The 18018-nt window shown below is 49.6% G+C and overlaps 1 protein-coding gene across 2 annotated transcripts; it reads left to right on the top strand.

Moving 5' to 3' along the window:
- Positions 1 to 1336: 1336 nt before the first annotated feature.
- Positions 1337 to 17028, top strand: ROPN1L (rhophilin associated tail protein 1 like). Of its 2 annotated transcripts, none has more exons than XM_070519870.1 (6): positions 1337 to 1478; positions 1821 to 1975; positions 5559 to 5682; positions 6852 to 7013; positions 14690 to 14865; positions 16630 to 17028. In XM_070519870.1, exons 2-6 carry the CDS (start codon positions 1845 to 1847, stop codon positions 16679 to 16681), a joined length of 645 nt encoding a protein of 214 aa, XP_070375971.1. In that variant the 5' UTR covers positions 1337 to 1478; positions 1821 to 1844; the 3' UTR covers positions 16682 to 17028. The 2 variants fall into 2 exon arrangements, with proteins under 2 accessions (XP_070375971.1, XP_044635423.1); XM_044779488.2 differs by lacking the exon at positions 16630 to 17028 and adding an exon at positions 16228 to 16550.
- Positions 17029 to 18018: the final 990 nt, after the last annotated feature.

Below are 18018 nucleotides of genomic sequence, written 5' to 3'. Positions count from 1 at the left end.
CCCAGACCGATCTACAGGGTGCTTGCTTTCATTTTGTAGTTCATGAACACTTTTTTATGTTAGTACATAAGTAACTACCCCATTTTAATGTTCTCGCTGTATTGTATTCCATTGTGTGGATAAGACTATGATTTTTTAAGTTTTCTGAAAGACGGCTAACCCATTTTATTATACGCTATAGTAAACCTTTCTGTCCGTATTACTTTCCATACTCAGGCTAGTATTTCTGTAGGATAAACCCCTAGAAGTAAGATTGCAAAGTCAACAAAAATATTTAAAGTGCCACTTAGCCCCCAAATGTACTAGTTATCACTCCTCTCTCATCAGTGTATGAGATTCCTTCTTTTCCCGTATGGTTATCTACATTAAATAGTGACTGTTTCCAGTTGCTGTTAATTTGATAACGTGTGTGTCTCCATGTGGCTGGTAAGTTGTTGGGGTAGAGGAGGCGTGGCTGGGGCTGGATGCCTCCAGGAGGGACGCAGGGCTTGTCATCACTGGCCTCATTGGAAATACTTCCTTCGGGTTCTCCATCTTCCTGTCTAGAGGTGAGCAAGAGGAGGTGGGTGTCACAGCCGCTTTCGTTCTGTGTGGGTGTTAAGGGCCGCTGCAGCAGCCAGCCAGGATACCCCCTACACCAAGGTTCACACCTTGTGTGCTGCCTGGTCAGCACCCACCAGTCTCTCCTACCTTGGACCCAAAGCCCTTGTATCAGAAGAGGAGGCTTATTTCCTGAGAGACCAAATCAGATTGTCTCAATTACCCTGTCTTACTTAGGAAAACAAGTGAAATAGACTCATCTATTAGTTGGAAACCACTCAGTGTCTAAACTCCCTAAGTTTTTTAAAGATCTTTTTAGGGCATTTAAAGATCTGCAGAGTGAGTTCACTCAGGGGATCGGTTGGGCAATGGGAACTGCGTGTGCGAAGGCGCCCAGGCCGGAATGTCTTGGACAAGCTGCCAGGGGCACGTGCAGGATGAACGAGGCGTCCAGGAAGGCAGGGGCTTTCGGGGAGGCTCGGGCTGCCTGTACTGACCAGCCCGCATGACTCTAACGGCTTCCTACCTAGGAGGGCTCGTGTCACCTCGTCCCTAAGCTTCATGTAACCAGAGCAAGGGAAATGGGAGTCCTTTGTGATTTCGCCGCTCACATTCGGCAGTGGGAAATTGATCAAAAGGTCCTTTCCTAAGAGAGACTCTCCCGCGTGCAGCTCTAAACTACCAGTTAGTAGGAAAAATGGGTGCGGAGACAGACTGCGCAGGCGCATTGCCTCCCGGACCTGCGCCGGCAACAGTTGTCTCAGCCCGGGGCGTGTGCGTGTGCGCTTGCGCGGAGCCAGGGGGCGGGGCCCTTGCGCGTCCCGGTTGCCTGGATACCACTGTGGAACAATAGCAGCGGCGTGAGCTCCTGGGCAGTTGGGTCTGGGCTAGAACGGGCGGTTGGTCCTCATTCTCCGCGGAGCCCCGAGGAGGAACAGGTGGGAGCCCCCGCCGGCCGCCTGGGCCTCGCGAAGCCGGCGTCTCGGCCGGCCCCGAAACCTAGAACTCCGGCCTGGCCCCGGTCCCCGGGATCCTACAAACCCGGGACCCCGGCCCGGCCCCAGACCACGGCCCCCAGTCCGGCCCCAAACTCCGGCCCACAGCCCGCCTTCAAATCCGGGATCCTGAAACCCGGATCCCGGCCTGGCTCCAAACCTGGGGGAGGGCGTGAGTCCCGGCGCCTGAGCCCCGCGGCCGTCGCGGCTCCCCCCCCCGCCCCCGCCCCGGACTCTAGAGGCTGACCGATCCGCCCCACTCTGGCACACCTTGATTCTTCCCAGCCTGGTCGCGGTCTGCGAAGAGCGATGCCGCTTCCCGATTCCATGTTCTGCGCGCAGCAGATCCACATTCCCCCAGAACTGCCGGACATCCTGAAGCAGTTCACCAAGGCTGCGATCCGCACCCAGCCCGCCGACGTGCTGCAGTGGTCCGCGGGGTAAGCGCCCGGCCGTGCCTCGTGAATCCTCTCTCCTGGAGCAGTGGTCCAACGCTCAGGACACTTAGAGTCCTGCAAAACTTTCTCTTTAGCTTTTGTGGTCTATATCTAAGTATCTATCCAGGAAGCATCATGGTTTATTGACAGTGAGACCAGAAATTAACCGCAAAATGCTCAAGTCTACAAAGTAATGACAACTCTGTTGTTGGAAAGAGGTGTTTATGCCGGATAGCCTAAAACTTATAGGCGGTTGCATTGGGTAAAAAGTTTCTGCATTTTGTTATAAAATCAAACTATTAGTCCCTTTATTTTATTTGTGAAATGATTTTTACAAGGAGGAATCTTATGGCTATGTTTCTCATTCTCAGAAAACCCTCCCATGGTTGAGTTTATTGGAAGCAGAAGACTGAGGTCGTACTGGGGTGATCATCTCAAGGCTGCTATAAGATTAAACTCTGCCCAGCTTAGTTAAGAGCAAATGTGAGCCTTCACAGTGTCTTGCAGCAAACATTCTAACCATTTCCAGGAACAGACGTTCTTAATTTTAAAGTTATAAGTCAACAGAACCTAGGAGCATTAAAATAAACCCTTTTGATTTGATTTGATTTTACAGGAAAACTCTTTGCGCTTTTTCAGTAAACAGACTTAGAAGCTCAGTTTTGTGATCACAAGAATCAGTATAAGCATAAATTTAACGTACCTTTTTTAGTAACCTTCATGTCGCATTCCTCTGACGCCCTCTAAACTGTATATCCAAGGTGCATTCGTTTCCTCTGACTGCTGTAACAAATAACCACAAACCCATGGCTGAAAACAACAGCCGTTTATTCTCTTACAGTTCTAGAGGCCAAACAGTCCAAAACCAGTTTCACCAGGCTAGTCAAGATGTTGACAGGGCCTTGCTCTCTCCAGAGGCTCCACGGAGAATCCTTGCTGTTTCCAGCTTCGGGAGCTGCATTCTGTGACTTTGGCTCATGGCCCCTTCCTCCATCTTTAAAGCCAGTAGTGTGGCATCTCCCTCTGCCTCTCTCTTCTGGGGACACTTGTGATGGTATTTAGGATGCGTCCAGATAACCCGGGATAGATTTCCCATCTCGAAATCCTCATATCTGCAGAGTCCCTGTTACCATGTAAAGTAAGATGCACAGGTTCCAGGATGAGGACCTGAGTATCTCTGGGGCGGTTATTGAACCTACCACACAAGGTTACTTGTTAATCCAGCACTTTGCCTTCTGACAAACACTTCTGTCAGTTGCTTCTGCAAGATTCTCTCAAAGTTCCTGCCAAAAAAATCATGGCCTCTGGTTTTAACCATTCTTCAAGCCTAAATAAAAGATAGTAGGACTCGTAAGAGTTTATTTGCACTTTACAAAATATTCCAAGATTTAGTCATATTTTTTGTTGGAACATTCAATTATATTTGGTAACACTTTAGAGACAACTATTTTAAGCTTCACTTTAATTTGAAAGGGTTAACTGAGAAACTTCTGAATGTTCTATGCAACAAATTTCTCTCAAGAACAGTTTTGGAGTTCAGGAGCAAAATCAAGCATTAGTCATTAAGCGATGTGTGTGTAATGGGCTTGGGTGTGCCCCAGCTCTCAGAACAGAGTCTGTTAGGAAGAGATGTTGTTCAGAAGTGGGTGAATTGGCTTTTGAAAGATTTCATAGGCAGAGATTGGGGTTAAGACAAGGCGAGAGTATTCCAGGAAGAGGGGACAGCATACAACAAAGGGGCAGAGACAAGAAGAAGAGTCCTGAGAACAGAGCAGAAAACCAGGCTGCATATGGGAGGAACTCTGCTGTGGGAGACTCGAGGAGGCACTCAGGGTAGGATTCTTTTCAAATGAGGTTTTTAGGTGGCGAAGGTGAGTCAGCCTTGCTCCACAGCCTGTGTACTCTGCTGTGATGCAACAGCTCATCAGCCGTGCTTTATGATGTCATCAAGCACTTGTGCATCTCACAGCGTGATGGAGGCGAGGATTGGCCGGGTACTAAGGCTGCTTTGCTCCCATGTGCCTTCCAGGGAACTCACAGAGTATAACACAAGGTGGTCTTGCCCTGAACGCAGGCTTTCTCACCCTCGGCACTAGTGACACTGGACGGAACAGTTCTTTGGGGGATGTGTCAGAGCGGAGGGTGAGGAGAAGCTGGGGGTGTCCTGGCATTGTAGGATCCTGAGCAGCATCCTGGCCTGTACCCGCTAGATGTCAGTAGCACCATCCACACCCTGTTGTGACAACCAAAAATGTCTCCAGAAATTGCCGGTGCCTTCTTGGGGAGGGGGCAGGACCAAAACTGCCCGCTGTTCAGAACCACTACTCTAGAGGCTGTGTCAGCCTTGGTGATGGGCTTCATCAGTTGTGAGGAATACATAAAGCCCACGAAATAGATGAAAACCCAATCAGGAACAGTATGGCAAACCTCGGCACCATCCTTCAGCCTGACACTGTGGATCTTCAGGGCCGCCTGTTCCAACTCCCGCTGCCTTCACGAAGACTTTCCCTCACACTGTTAAGTTAACAAAACATGACTGGAGTTGTCTTAAAAACCTGAAAACAAAGTTGAATTTGAGGAGTAGGGAGAGAAAAAAGGGATAAGATATAAAATTTAGTGTATCAAATATCTATTTATCTACGTTTTGTTACATATTCAGAGATGTTTCTAAGCACTCGTATCTTTTGAATTATCACCCATGCCCTGATGGGTGGGTTAGTGTACATGTTCCTGGATATGTCATTTCTGTTCATGGTGTTAGTTGTTAGAGCAACAAATGATGTGGCTTCAGCAGCCAGTCACCTATGACACGCGGTGCCCCAGGGGAGTGAGTTTCACAGAAAACCCTGCCTCACACCCCCTCCCACTCCCCACCCACTCCTGACTGTTGCCCTGAACTGTTTCCATGCCCCCGCTCATCCCCAATGTAAGCAGCAATATCTGTGTCCCAGAAAGGAACAATCAAGGGAAAAAAAATACTAAAAAGATACCAGACAGGAAAAGTGAGGGGTCGGGGGTCGGTGGCATCTGACTTAGCCCAGCGAGCAGAGCTGTCTCTTCCCAGTGGAGCACACGAGGGCTCCCCTGGTCCGGGCGCCTTAGAGTTGAAAGGCAGAGATGGTTAAGTCAAGCCCTTGAAAAGGCAGCAAGGCCAAGCAAAGGTGAGTCCAGGCCCCAGCTGTCAAGATGGGGTGACTGGACCATGACACTGCGCTTGGATCACTGCAGGGCCCAGAATCTGCCCTCTGGCCATGTTTCAGGACTGCTCAGGTGTCAGCGTGATGAGAATAGCAGTGTTTTGAGAGCCCCTGCTGAGCTCCATGCTAAGCCCTCTGCAGGTATCACGCTTAGTGCTCCCAGGAGTCCCAAGACTGTCATTATCCTTGCTTCACAGTCAGAGAAACTGAGGCACACAGGGAAACTCAGGTCAGGGAGCTACGTGGAGGAGCCAGGACTGAAGCCCACCCATGGACTCCAGAGCTCTCTTCCTTAAACACGTTGCGCTGGGTCATTTAAGAAACCTCGTTACTTAAGGTGCTTTTTGTGTATGATGAGCCTTAGAGATGTCTGTTGTTGCTGTTGTTAGGTATTTTTCAGCTTTGGCAAGAGGAGATCCACTTCCTGTAAAGGACCGAATCGAAATGCCCGTGGCCACTCAGAAAACAGACACAGGCCTGACTCAAGGACTCCTGAAAGTTTTGCACAAGCAGGTAGAGGAGAGTCTCCGTGATCAGTCAGCTTAGCTTGAGATGAAGCGCGGCCTGCCAGTTACCCCGTGACGGGAACCACACCACCCCCCTTGCAAATCCGCTTTCCCCGTGATAAGCCTTCCAGGGTCACTCAAAGAAGGAATCTGTTGTGTTCCCTGGCCTTTTTCTAGTTTAAAGAACCCAAAAGAGCTATTCATGATTAGATTGTAGGAAATGAACTCTAATTTCTTTTAAATACAGTACCAAATTAAGATGCTAGATGCTGCTGGACTAAAAATTCTGAAAACAGGAAATTCTAGAGATGGGGGTTGCAAGTCTCTTCTTGAAATACGTGTTTATAAAAATTATGTACACACTAAAGTGGTGATCTGCTGCCTTGTTAATCTGAAAGGTGATTGCCCTTGGCGTCTGGTTTCCAGCCCTCCAGAGCACGTGAGCATCCGCATTCATAATGACTGGGTGGTCTTGCTAAAAACGACATCAACGGTATAACCTTGATTTTTAAAGTGACTCGTCCCCACTATACCTTTCAAAGTACTGTGCTTTGGTGCAAGATACATTCACTTCTGAGAATAATACTTTTCCATGACTTTCTGTCTTCAGGGAAAATGAATAACCACCAAAAGGAATAGTTTGGAAAAAGACATGCTAAAATGCTCAAAGCTTTTTCACACAGAGTCCTACTAGCAGATTGCAGAAGTTAGCAATTTTCATTTGTTTACCATAGTAGAAAGAATACATTTATTTTCAGTTTTAAGATTTCTCCTATTTAACTATTAACATGTTCTGGGGTTGGATTTTAAATGTTTTTATTTTGTTCATTGAAGTTTATTGTGAAGTATTTCAGACAGACAAGAGAGAATCATACACCCAATATCTGAAGGCCCTTTTTATTAAGTCATAACATAATGCCATAATTGCTTCACACTCCTTTTGTCTTTTAAGAAGCAAATTGTTGCCAGTATCTGGCTCACTGCCCGCTCCCCGCCCGAGTGTCTCTCCCACCCCGCTCATTCCCACCCTCCCTCCCCAGAGCTAACCGAATTGCGAATTCCAAGCTTGTCCTTCTCTGAGTGGGGTGGAGTGTGTTTGAGTATTCACAAGCCTTATATTATTTCTCGAGTTTTTTAAACTTACATAAATTGTGTCCTACCGTGTTTTCTAAACAGTGTGGCCACAAGCAATATGTGGACTTGGCAGATCTTGAGCAGAAATGGAAGAATTTGTGCCTGCCGGTAGAAAAATTCAGAGCTCTCTTACAGTTGGATCCTTGTGGAAAGAACATGGAGTGGATGAAGTTTTTAGCGCTTGGATGTAGCATGCTTGGTGGGGTAGGTACCTTTAAACAGTGTATTCATAATTCTGTGTAATCATAGGCCTGGCTCAAAAACGACTTAGGTGTTTCAGTAACTGAAGGAAACACTTTCATTACTTTAGTAACTTTGTCTTAGAAAAGGAATTCTTTTTAGATGCCTGTTGTATTTTTAGGCTTATGGTTATTTTACTTTACAGAAGTTAAAGACCTATGGATACCTCAATTTAGAAGATATTAACAGTAGATGAAATATATAGATACTATTAAAATGTATTTCGATTTTAGAAGAGAAGGCATCCGTGACTTTTTATTCAACTACACATGATTTGTGGTACTGACAATATCTGTTTTCCTCATCTGTGGAAAGAGGCATGGAATTAGTTTATGCTTTAGTTAAAATCTATTATTGGGCACTGAGAGATACAGGGCAACTTTGCCGGTGTTAAAGTACAACCCAGACGGCTCAGGAATGGAGACGCAGATGACGCTCCAGTGCGTGAGGTGAGGGCGTTTGTGAACCAGAGGTCGGAGGTTGAGAGGTCAGAGGTTGAGAGGTGGGGTGTGGTGGGGAGGCCCTGGGAGGACGTGGTCAGGACTTCCTTCTCCAGTGCCATGGCTCTGTGAGGCCCTGGGGTGAGGGAAGGGAGGGCTGCGTTGAAGCTCGTGAAGAGGGGTTGAGCAGAGAAGAACCGGCGCCCTTGACTGCAGAGATGAGATTTTTTTTTACCCCCTCCCTTCAGTCTTTGGAGCCCAGAGCACATAACTGGATAACTCGTGACCCTCACTGCATGGCGCACCCTCATCTCGGGCCGGTGCATGAGCTCCTCTAATTGCTTTCTAATTTTTAAAAATTACTTTATGTGATAAACACCCATGAACTACCACCCTGCACGATCAGTAACTGACAGCAAACTGCGGCTCCCTGTCTTCTCCTCTCCCGCCGCCCCCGCCTCCCCCGCCGTGAGCATCAGCCGCCCTGAATCTCCTGCTTCTCTTCGATCGCATATATACCCCAGGAAATACAGTATTTAACTTTAGTTGGTTTTAACTTTATGAAAAGATAATTATGTTGTTAGTAATCATCTGAAACTTTTTTTATTCCCAATTAGAGTTCTATATTCGTTCATTTGCATCATTACATACCGCTACAGCTCGTTCATCTTCCCTGCTGTGTGATAGCAGCTGTGTGAAAGTACCGCAATTTTCTGGTTCTATCAGGAGCCCCAGTGAGAAGCTCTGAAATCCCATAAAGTCCGGCGTTAGGCTGGTCGTTGCGTAATGAGCGACATGTTTGTTATGTAACTGCCCAAAGCCAGTATTTCTGGTCAGCCCTGGGCTAATTGTGTGGAGGGCTGGACGCCCACAGGCCCAGAAGCACACCCATAGCAGACACAGGCTCCGATGTCACCAGGGGAGGGTCTCTGGGGGTGTGCAAGCGGGAAGGACAGAGACAAATTGAACTATTGGAGAAAATTTTATGTTGCTTTGTCTGTCTGGAACTCTGTGAAAGCAAGGTTTTAATCATATAAAATTATTGTCTACTATTTGAATTAATGGGTCTGCTTTGTGCCTCTCAACTTAGTTGTGAAATTTAGATTTTAATAATAGTGAGAAAGTAGGATATTTCATATTTTGGGCATCCATCTTTGTAATTTCTGCCTCCCTAATCATGAAAATGAGGGCCTAGATGTGTATCCGGATGGAATCTGTTTGGGAAGGTGGAATCTCTCGTGCATGTGTGGCCTGTGACGCTAGATGGAGACATTTTGTTAAAGATGGTGCATCAGCCTCTTAAACTGAGTGCCGGGGAAGGGACGTGAGAAACAGCGCACATGCTTCTCTTTTCTTCCTGTGATATGTTACTTATCCCCATTGGCCAGTGTGGGACCTTCTCTGTCCCCTACTTAGGCCACCTGGGCAGCAGCGTTGCGTTGGTCCTGACTCTCTCCCGGTGCCAGTGGCCCCCTTCCTGCTGTGGGAAGCCGTGGCCGTCCTCTGCTCTGGGCCAGCTGGACTCGGGGTTGTGGTTTTCCTGCTCTGCCCCGTCCAGTTCACTGCAGCCCGGGCCGGTTCACTGCCCGGCTCCAGGCTCCGCCTGGCCTCCCTGCCCCACAAATGCAGAGCAGGAATTCAAAGGGCACCCTCCATCTGCCCTGGTCTGCAGGTCAGGGCGGCCCTGGGGGAGCCATGCCTTGTTGACACCACTGTGTGCCTGGGTAGCTTGAAGGTGCACTGGGAACATGATGCTGTGACCTCCAGGAGACGATCCTTGGGGTAGTCTGGCATCTTAGCGTTTATCTTTATGCTAAAAAAATCCCCCAAAACCTTCAAAAAGGAGGAAACAAGTGAAGCGAGATGATGAGTAGTAGTTGTGATGGGTTACTGCCTGTTCATTCTTGTCCACAGAGGATTCTGTAGGATTGGAATCTAGTTGCTCTGCATCAGCACCACATGCTCTTCGTGCCAGTTCATCCCCGGCCCCTGCACGCCTTGTGGCAGATACTTTCTCCATGCTCTTAAATTTCTCCTCAAATTCACCCTAGTCAGATGGATTAAGTTTAAGGTCTCTACAAAGACTAGAACCGCCACGTGAATTTCTGAGTCATATGCGTCATTCATTCATTCATTCATCCCACCACACACCTTTGTCTGCACTGCTTTGTGCTGGGCCCTGTTCTGAGTTCTGAAGGTTCTGGAACAAACAAGCGAGGCACGTGCCCCTCTGTCCTTGGAGCTGACCTTCTATTATGTCCGTGAAGCACTGAATGCTGCTCTAGCCGTGCCTTGGAAGCTGCAGATGGGGTTAAGGGGCATGGTAGGCTGCCCCAGGCGGGGCGTGTGTGGGCGTGTTAGTGCTTCCTGTCCTCTTCCCCAAGGCCGTGGTGTGCTCGCCGGGAGAAATGATCACATTTCATGTTGTGACCTTTATCGGTACGTTTCTGCAGCACCGTCAGTGGTCCTGAGCCTTAAAGCGGTGGATCAGAATTTTTTCATCTTGTTTTTTAAGCATGGGATTTTTTTTTTTTTTTTGAGGAAGATTAGCCCTGAGCGAACATCCACCACCAATCCTTCTCTTTTTGCTGAGGAAGACTGGCCCTGAGCTAACATCCGTGCCCATCTTCCTCTACTTTACACGTGGGACGCCTGCCACAGCATGGCTTGATGAGCTGTGCATAGGGCCATGCCTGGATCTGAGCCAGTGAACCCGGGACTGCCACAGTGGAGCACGAGAACGTAACCACTACACCACCGGGCTGCCCTGGAATCTTTTTTTTAACATAAATATTGTGAACCAAGTCCCCACCCCCCCACACACCCTGACTGAGAAAGTCTATCACCACGACACACAAACCTGCCTCTAGTTGGGCTTCAAAAAGCATTAGAACTTTATTAATCACGAGAGCATCTCTCTCTGTTTACAACTGCAAATATACATGCGTGTGACGTAATTTTCCACCTGAATGTATTGCTCAGGACAGTGGGCATCACTTCTAGGGTTCTCGTCATGGGCAGGAATGTCTGGAGCCCTTTCTATGCTCCTTTATCCTCCCAGCGGCCCTCTGAGGAAGGTCCTGGTTCCAGTCGTAGGATGGGGAACTGTGAGGCGGAAGTGGCTCAGACTGGAAGTGGTGGAGCAGGATTCAAACTCAGACCACAGGCTCCAGAGCTGCTGCTACCAGTGCATGGACACTGAGGATGGAGGGACCCCTGCTAGTGACTCTGTAGCCAAGGAGTGTGCTGCCCACCGGTTGGGACCACCTTGCAAGAGCCTGAAATTTCCTGTCTCAGAGAATAGCACCTCCTAAGGATTATCATTAACATCATTTTATAACCTAAAATGATTTACGCCCTAAGACGCTTTTGATGTTGGCCTCCTAACAGCAGTCACTTTGGAGTTCTTAGAACATCATCCATGCGTGGCTGTGCTTCCACACGTTGGGTTTGATGTTGCTGACCCACTGAGGCACCTGTTGGCCCAAAGTGGCAGCAGCTGTCCCGTGGTGGAGGCGGCGTCCCACACTCTCCATTCACGTTTCCCCAGCGAGGCCTCTCCAGCCTGCTCTGAGACGCCCAGGAAGATTCCTTTCATCCCCCAGTGTGACTGTGAGCCTCAGGCGCTCACAGCTTCAGTGACTGCCTCCCACGAGGAAGGGGCTGCTCTCGGGCCCGTGGGCTCACTGCCCCCCACACTGGTCACCCCACTGCTGGGGGAGAGGCAAGATGGGGTGCGCTCACCCCCCACGCCTTTCCACTGGTCTTGGCGCTGCACTCATATCCGATCCACACGTGGTGGCGGATGCTGGACGTGGTGGCCCCTGCATCCCTTTCCTGGACAATGATGGGGCAGGGTGGGGCTGAACAGATGGGCTTCACCCTAGGACTGTGTCCCAGCCACCTGGAGAACATGGGTCTCCCACCCTCACCTGCCACAAGCATTTTAAATTAGGAAACCTGTGAGGATAAGAAGACAGAATGAAAAGAATCACAGGCTTTTAAAAACTGAGATTCTGGGGTTAATACCACTGCTTGCCATTGTCAGGTCCCCCTCCTGAGCAGGGTCAGGCCACACCCCGGGGACTGAGAGCCCCTCTGTTCTTGTTCTGTTTAAAGGGGTCAGTCAAGATACTGTTCTCACTTTTATTTCCCTGTTAGCAAAAAGGGACACTTTGGGAGCTGTGAGGTGGCTCTGTGTCGTCACGAGAGCAGCCAAAATTCTGAAACTGAAAAATTCCACAGAGCTGGCACGCCGAGGATGCTCAGGAAGCAGCAGTGGCCTCCGCACCCGTTTTCTGTGTCTCCACGTTAATTTCAGATGACAGCTCGGGCAGAAACTTGTGGCTAAAACAAAGTGCAGCTTGTCGTCGCCACTCCCAGCATGTCTTTGGTACCTGAGAATAAATCAGCAACAGGCAGCTTAGAAGGGGGGGCGCCTGCCTTGGAGGGGGATCTTTTGACTGGCGAGCAAGCAGCCTTACTACCTATCACCATTTGGAATTGAGAAACCTGTTTATAAGAAACATAACTCTCCGTGCAAAACTAGGCAAGTTGCTTTATGGATCCTTTTGGATATAAAAATTGCTGCAAATCTTATTGTCAGAAATGTTAACACCGATAATGTCATCGTGCCTTTGCAGAAGGCAGTGATGCTAGAATGTTTTGATGTATTTTTTTCCTTAAATACCTCCTCCTCGGAAGCGTTTGAACATCATGTTACGTGATCTCGTCTGCCTGCTCCTCGCCAGCTGCTTCCTTCCCCCTCATCCCTCTGGAGGCTCTGCACTTGCACACTCTGAGGCCCCTTCTTCCACTTGTGTCGGATATAAAAGCAAAACTTAACGTAATGTGTCTTTGAAAAGTTTCAAGCAAGGTGCATGTATTGTAAAACACACAACTGTATTTTTCCCGAGTCTTCTCCCAAGGACAGTCTTTAGAGGGGTGACTTGCGCTATATCCTTAGAGACATGCTGCTGCTCCACAGAATGAATACAATAGATTTTTCTCATTCGAGCATCGTTTTGCCTCCAGAGGTAGACTGATGTCAGAACTGTGCTATATGTGCCCAGCTGTCGACAGCCAGGGCCGTCAGTCCCAGTGAGTGTGGGAAGTGGTTTTCCAGACGCCCCAGAGTCCCAGCTGAGGATGATGGGGGAGATGTGTTCAGGCCCTCACCTCCTCCAGCCGAATGCCTGGAATCCCGGAATGTGGCAGCGTGTCTGTCCCTGTCACTTACTCCCTGAGCCAGCCCAGCGGCTGTTAGTGGTGATGGAACACGGTGGTCTAGGGATGTGCTCAGGAGGCCAACTGCCTGTGTTCCCGCCCAGCTGGCTTACCTTGGGCAAGTGACTTAGCCTCTCTGGGCCCCACTGTCCTTGTGTCATGTGGTTGCTGTGAGGAGTAAAGGAGATGCCGAGGCAACCTCTCAGAGGGTGCCTGGCACATGGCAAGTGCTGGCCGTTAGTGATGTTCTGTGCATGAACCTCATTTCAGTCCTGCTGCGTTTTCCCTCCCCCCTGCCAGAAGCACAAGGCAATTGTTCTCTGATATCTACTGTGAGAACCTGGTTGAGCTCCTGGAGCTTTGAAGAAGCAAGGTGTCCCATTGTGAGAGGACCTACAGAGAGGGCCCTGTGTCAGGGAAATGCGGGCCGCCTTTAGGGTCTTAGGGTGGCCTCCAGCCAAGAACCAGCAAGGAGCTTGGCCCCTCCAACTTACAGCCAACAGCCTAAGTGAGATCGGAATTGGATCTGTCACCAGTCAAGCCTCCAGATGAGAAGCAAACCCTGGCCAACACCTCAACTGGGGCCTTACAGAGGACCCAGCTCAGCTGTGTCCAGACTCCTGACCCACAGAAACTGGGAGATATTGGTTTAAAAAAAAAAACCTGGATCCAGCCCTTCACACGTCCCTAAGGACGTGGATTTGTTTCCCCACAGTCGCAGCCCAGTCGAGCAGATCCCTGTGTGACTCCCTGCACCTGTGGCTTTCCTCTGGGGACGATCCTCTGTACCCATCCCACTGGTTTTTCTCTTGTTCTTTCCTCTTCCTAAGTGCAGCCCAGATTGCTCCCGCAGGTGCTTCCCGGAGCATTCAAGTCTGTCTTTGGAGGCTGGCTGCAGCTGTCACCTCCACCTTGTCTGCAGGGTGTGTCAGGGGGCCCTTATTTGCAGTGCTTGCCCGTAAACGTGGTGTGAAGACTCCCACCATGGCTGATTCCAAGCTACCGACGTGAGACCAGCCATCTCACAGAAATCCTGGAGATGTAGCAGTGGGCTGGCAGGAGCCGCTCCCACACTCCACCATGGCACACGCTCCTGTGGATGTAGGCTGTGGACCCTTCCACTCCTCCAAGATGCTCCTGGGAAGCCACCAGGGATCAGACAAAACCTGGTACTACCACCAGCCCTCGTCCTTGTGGGCCTTCCCAGTGTGTTTGACATAGGCGATGGCTCCCCCAGCCCGGAACACATTTCCTCAGGCCCGGGGCTTGAAAGGGAGGGTCAGCATGCTCTGGAAGCTTATGCTGTGTTGGGAAGAAGGGACCAGAGTTCAGGCTGAAAGTCAATGATGTTGCCAGGGTGGGGTGGGGTGACTGACCTATTCAGAGAGGAGGAGCATAAGAGAGATGTGGGGAGGGGTGGTGGGGGGGCATGGTGTTCCCGGAGCTGAGGCAAGGCCCAGAGCAAGGGCGAGTCCTGCACGGAGCCCCACGGGCGGGTGGGCGTCAGCATGGCGCACGGGGCAACCGCCCTGCCAGCCCCCCCCTCCCCAAGTGGTCCCTCTGGTTGGTGACAGTGTGCTGTCCGTAGGTATGTCCGTAGGTATGTCATGGCCCTGGAGGGTTCTGCGTTGGCTCAGAAAGTCCGTCTTTAATGAGACTGATGCTTCCTCTTGTCCTTGAGAGTCATTCCCATTTTAACGTAAAATAAAACCTAGGAATTAAAATTTTTTTCAGGTCAGTTGCATCCCGATCAAACCTTCCCTTTTTCTTTCTTTCCTCATGGCAATTATAAACTCACCTCCTTCTTAGTTTAGATCGAGAACATACTTGTTGAAGAATTTCTGAAAAATACACTTGAGTGTTTATTCCGCTGGTGTCTTTGCTTTCGATTTTAGTGAATCCAAGTAGTGATTGTCGTGTCGTCCCCCCCCCCCGCCCCGCCCCGCCCCCGCCTCCCGTCTGTGGTGTTTCTAGTCCTTAAACTCTGCGATGAAGAACCTGTGCGAGATCCTGACCACGGACCCCGAGGGCGGGCCCGCCCGCATCCCGTTCGAGACGTTCTCCTACGTCTACCGGTACTTGTCCGGCCTGGACTCAGAAATCCCCGCGGCCGACACCGAATCCTATCTTGCCTCTTTGAAGGAAAACATGTAAGTCTCAGCGCTCCCCGAATTCAGGTGTACTGACCATTAGAGAACTCCTTTCCCTCCCCTCCTCTTTTCTCAGACGGCTTTGTCGCAGCTGACTCTGCCTGTGGGAGTGGCACTCGGGGATGTCTCCAGGTGGCGCTGAGGGGCGAGCCCGCGGGAGGCGGCTCCTCCTCCGTGTGGTCCAGGGCAGTTCCGGGTGCAAGGCTGGCTCTCTCCACACTTCCGAGGGAGAAGATTTATCCTGTCTTTAAGAAAATTTTATCCAGAATTTATCTTGATTCTTAAGTACAGTATCTCAAATGGTTTAAAATTATGGCATGCTAAAAAAGATAGAATTTACTTCTTAACAAGGAGACACAGAAATGGGTTCCTGCAGGAGGACGGGGTGGGGGGGGGGAGGGGGGACGTCAGTCGTTCCTGAACATTTCTCCGTATGGCTTTGGGCCCTGCTGTGCCTCCTTGGGGGGTGCAGAGGAAGAGCAGCCCTGGGGGGCAGGTGGGGCGGTGGTGGCAGGGGAGGGAGCTGCAGCCCAGACCCCTAGATGAGGCTCTTCCCAGGGTAGTGACGGTGCTGCCCAGGTGGTCAAGCCCAGGAAGCCGGTGATGACAGGGAAGGGGGCTGTCAGTGAGGCTCCAGCCCGGAGAGAAGCTGGGCTCCCCAGGCCTTCCAGCACCTTCCAGGCCACCACCTCCCAAGTGCCCGCGTGAGCAATTGTCCCCAAGCCCCACAGCTTTCATCCTGAGCTGTTTACCCACAACACGCGTTTATAGAGCACCTGCTGTGTGCCAGGCACTGTCCCAGGGCCAGGATGCAGTCGGTGGGTCTGGTGACACCCTGACCCTGTGGAGCTGTGAGGACAGACAGCAAACAGACACTGCAGATATGCAGATACTGAGGCAGCAGGCAGGGTTGAGGGCCCTGAGGACAAGAGGCCAGGGACACGAGAGAGTCGGAGAGTCAGGAATGAAGGGTGGTCCCGGAGGACGTGCCCCCCTCACCTGACCCAAGAAGGCCCCTATACTATTGTCAATGAGCGTTCATAGACAAGACGGTTCTTTGAGTTTTATTGGACCAGCTTTTTAAATAGAAGGATGCTTTTGTTACCCTAGTGACTAGAACTTGAGTTGTCAGTAAAGAAAAATCCATAAAGACAGTACTGATTTTTTCAGCTAGCAATAAATACCCATTTTTGTACAAGGAAAAAGAATGCTTTATGTTTAGAAGTAAGATTTACTGATTAGAGACGGTAAATAATCAATTTTTTTTTAAGTAAAACTTTTTAATTATTTTGTGTTTCATAAAAATTTTATTGTGTGCTGTGAGAAATTACTAATAAGCGTCTTTATCTGTTTCCAATTTAGAAGCACTAGAAAGTCCGGCCTGATAGCCCTTTCAGATTTCTTCGTCCTGAAGAGGAAATTCTAGAAAACTCTGAAAAGAACTCAGAAGGCATAGGGCGTTAATTCAGAGAAGAACCCATTTTAATGTCAAAACAGTGCTTTTAAAAACCTTGGCACCAAATACAACTTGTCCTTAACCACATCCATACATAGTGTGAGTTTTTCTTGTAATGGAAATTTAGTGTGACCAATGTGCCATGGGGCCTATTTCATTTGTCTGCACTGTGTTCTTGTAAGAACCTTAAATGTAAGGCATTCATAGCAGTAAAATGATCTATTTGAGTAAAACAATCTATTTTGATGCTACAGAGCAGGGAGGGGGGATGGGCAGTTTAAAGTGGCTGTTCTTTCCTTCCTTCAAAGCTCTTGGCCGGCCCGAATGAGGATGCTCTTGCTCACCCCCCAAGACTCCTGAGGAAGAGAGTCTTCTGCTGAAGCTGGACCTTTTCTGTGGACAGTGGGCCCAGGGGCCTTATGCTCGCTGGAAGAGCATCTGTGGCCGGGAAGCAGACCAGACAATCTGTGGACCAGCACTGCGTCCGCTGCCCAGAAATAAGCCACCCAAGATCCTTCGTTTGCTTTCTTTATATGAAGTCTTCAGAATGCCGATGCCAAAGTGAAACGTCTTACATTGTTTTTCTGAGCCCCTGGGATGCTTTGGCTCGTTGGTTCTCTGCAGATTGGCCACCGTGCTAACAAGTGTTATCAGGTTCAAAGACTTGTGAAAACCCCAATGTATGAGAAATACTTTGCTTTTATCTTAACAAGTCTCCCATTTTTTGCCCTGAGACGTACAAAGTATATTTTTCATCTAGACACCTTATTTGAGATGACCATTTGCCTGGACTTTTGGTCACCCTCCCCTGAATAGACGATGTATAGAGATTATTCATAAAATTACAAGCAACTTTTCAGAGTTGGGATTTCAAAAGCTTTTACAGTTTTTAAATTACTTGAAACCTTCTCAAAACTTGACTCCCCAAAGAATTTAAATACTTTTTCCCCTAACTATGATGCCTCAATACCTGAGAAAGGAGGAAAGAAACCTTAGATTTCGCACAAGTGCACTTGGGAGTCATGTCGCGTGGGTAGCTATGCCAGGGGCAATGTGCTGCAGCAAAAAGGGTGCAGAGAAGACCCCACACAGACATGCTCTCCACTCGCCAAAGCCCCTATGGAGGGCACTTAAAGGGCTTTGTGTTTTTAACCAAGAACGTCAGCCACCTCAGGAGAGCACACACGTGCTAGAGCGCCCAAGACGTTGGCAATTTGACAAGAGAGACTGGCCTGCTGTCGGTCAGGAGACAGAAAAGGGAAAATTTCATATGAGGAATTAACAGCCACTCCCCTCAGAGGGGACAGTGAAGGACTGAGGACGCAGCAGAGCCTCCCTCCACACCTTCCCAGGAGGCTGGCCCCGGCACCACAGGACGTGGCGCAGTCGGCAGACCTTACTCGGGGCTGCTGGCAGTTTGCATGGGCTGAGCTGCCCGGAGGGCCCCTGGGTGCAGTGACACCTAGCAGCCGTCAGAGGTCCACCCGTTCCGGGGTGAGTGGAAAGTGAGGACCGAGTGCCGTCTGCCTCTCTGGCCTTGCCTGTCCCTCCAGTGTTAGACTGTTGTCTAAGTCGAGCATGAACCAGCTGGCAAGGAGCTTTGAGGTGTAAAGGCCACAAAGAAACTTGTTTGCACATGCACGTCCTTGGGGAATATTGTTCCCATGAACTCTTCCTGGGGAACCTGATAGAGAAAG

Source organism: Equus asinus, chromosome 10, assembly GCF_041296235.1.
Source record: "Equus asinus isolate D_3611 breed Donkey chromosome 10, EquAss-T2T_v2, whole genome shotgun sequence".
NCBI classification, from domain to species: domain Eukaryota; kingdom Metazoa; phylum Chordata; class Mammalia; order Perissodactyla; family Equidae; genus Equus; species Equus asinus.
Note: the sequence above shows the minus strand (reverse complement) of the source record. Positions and strands in the feature narration are given on the sequence as shown.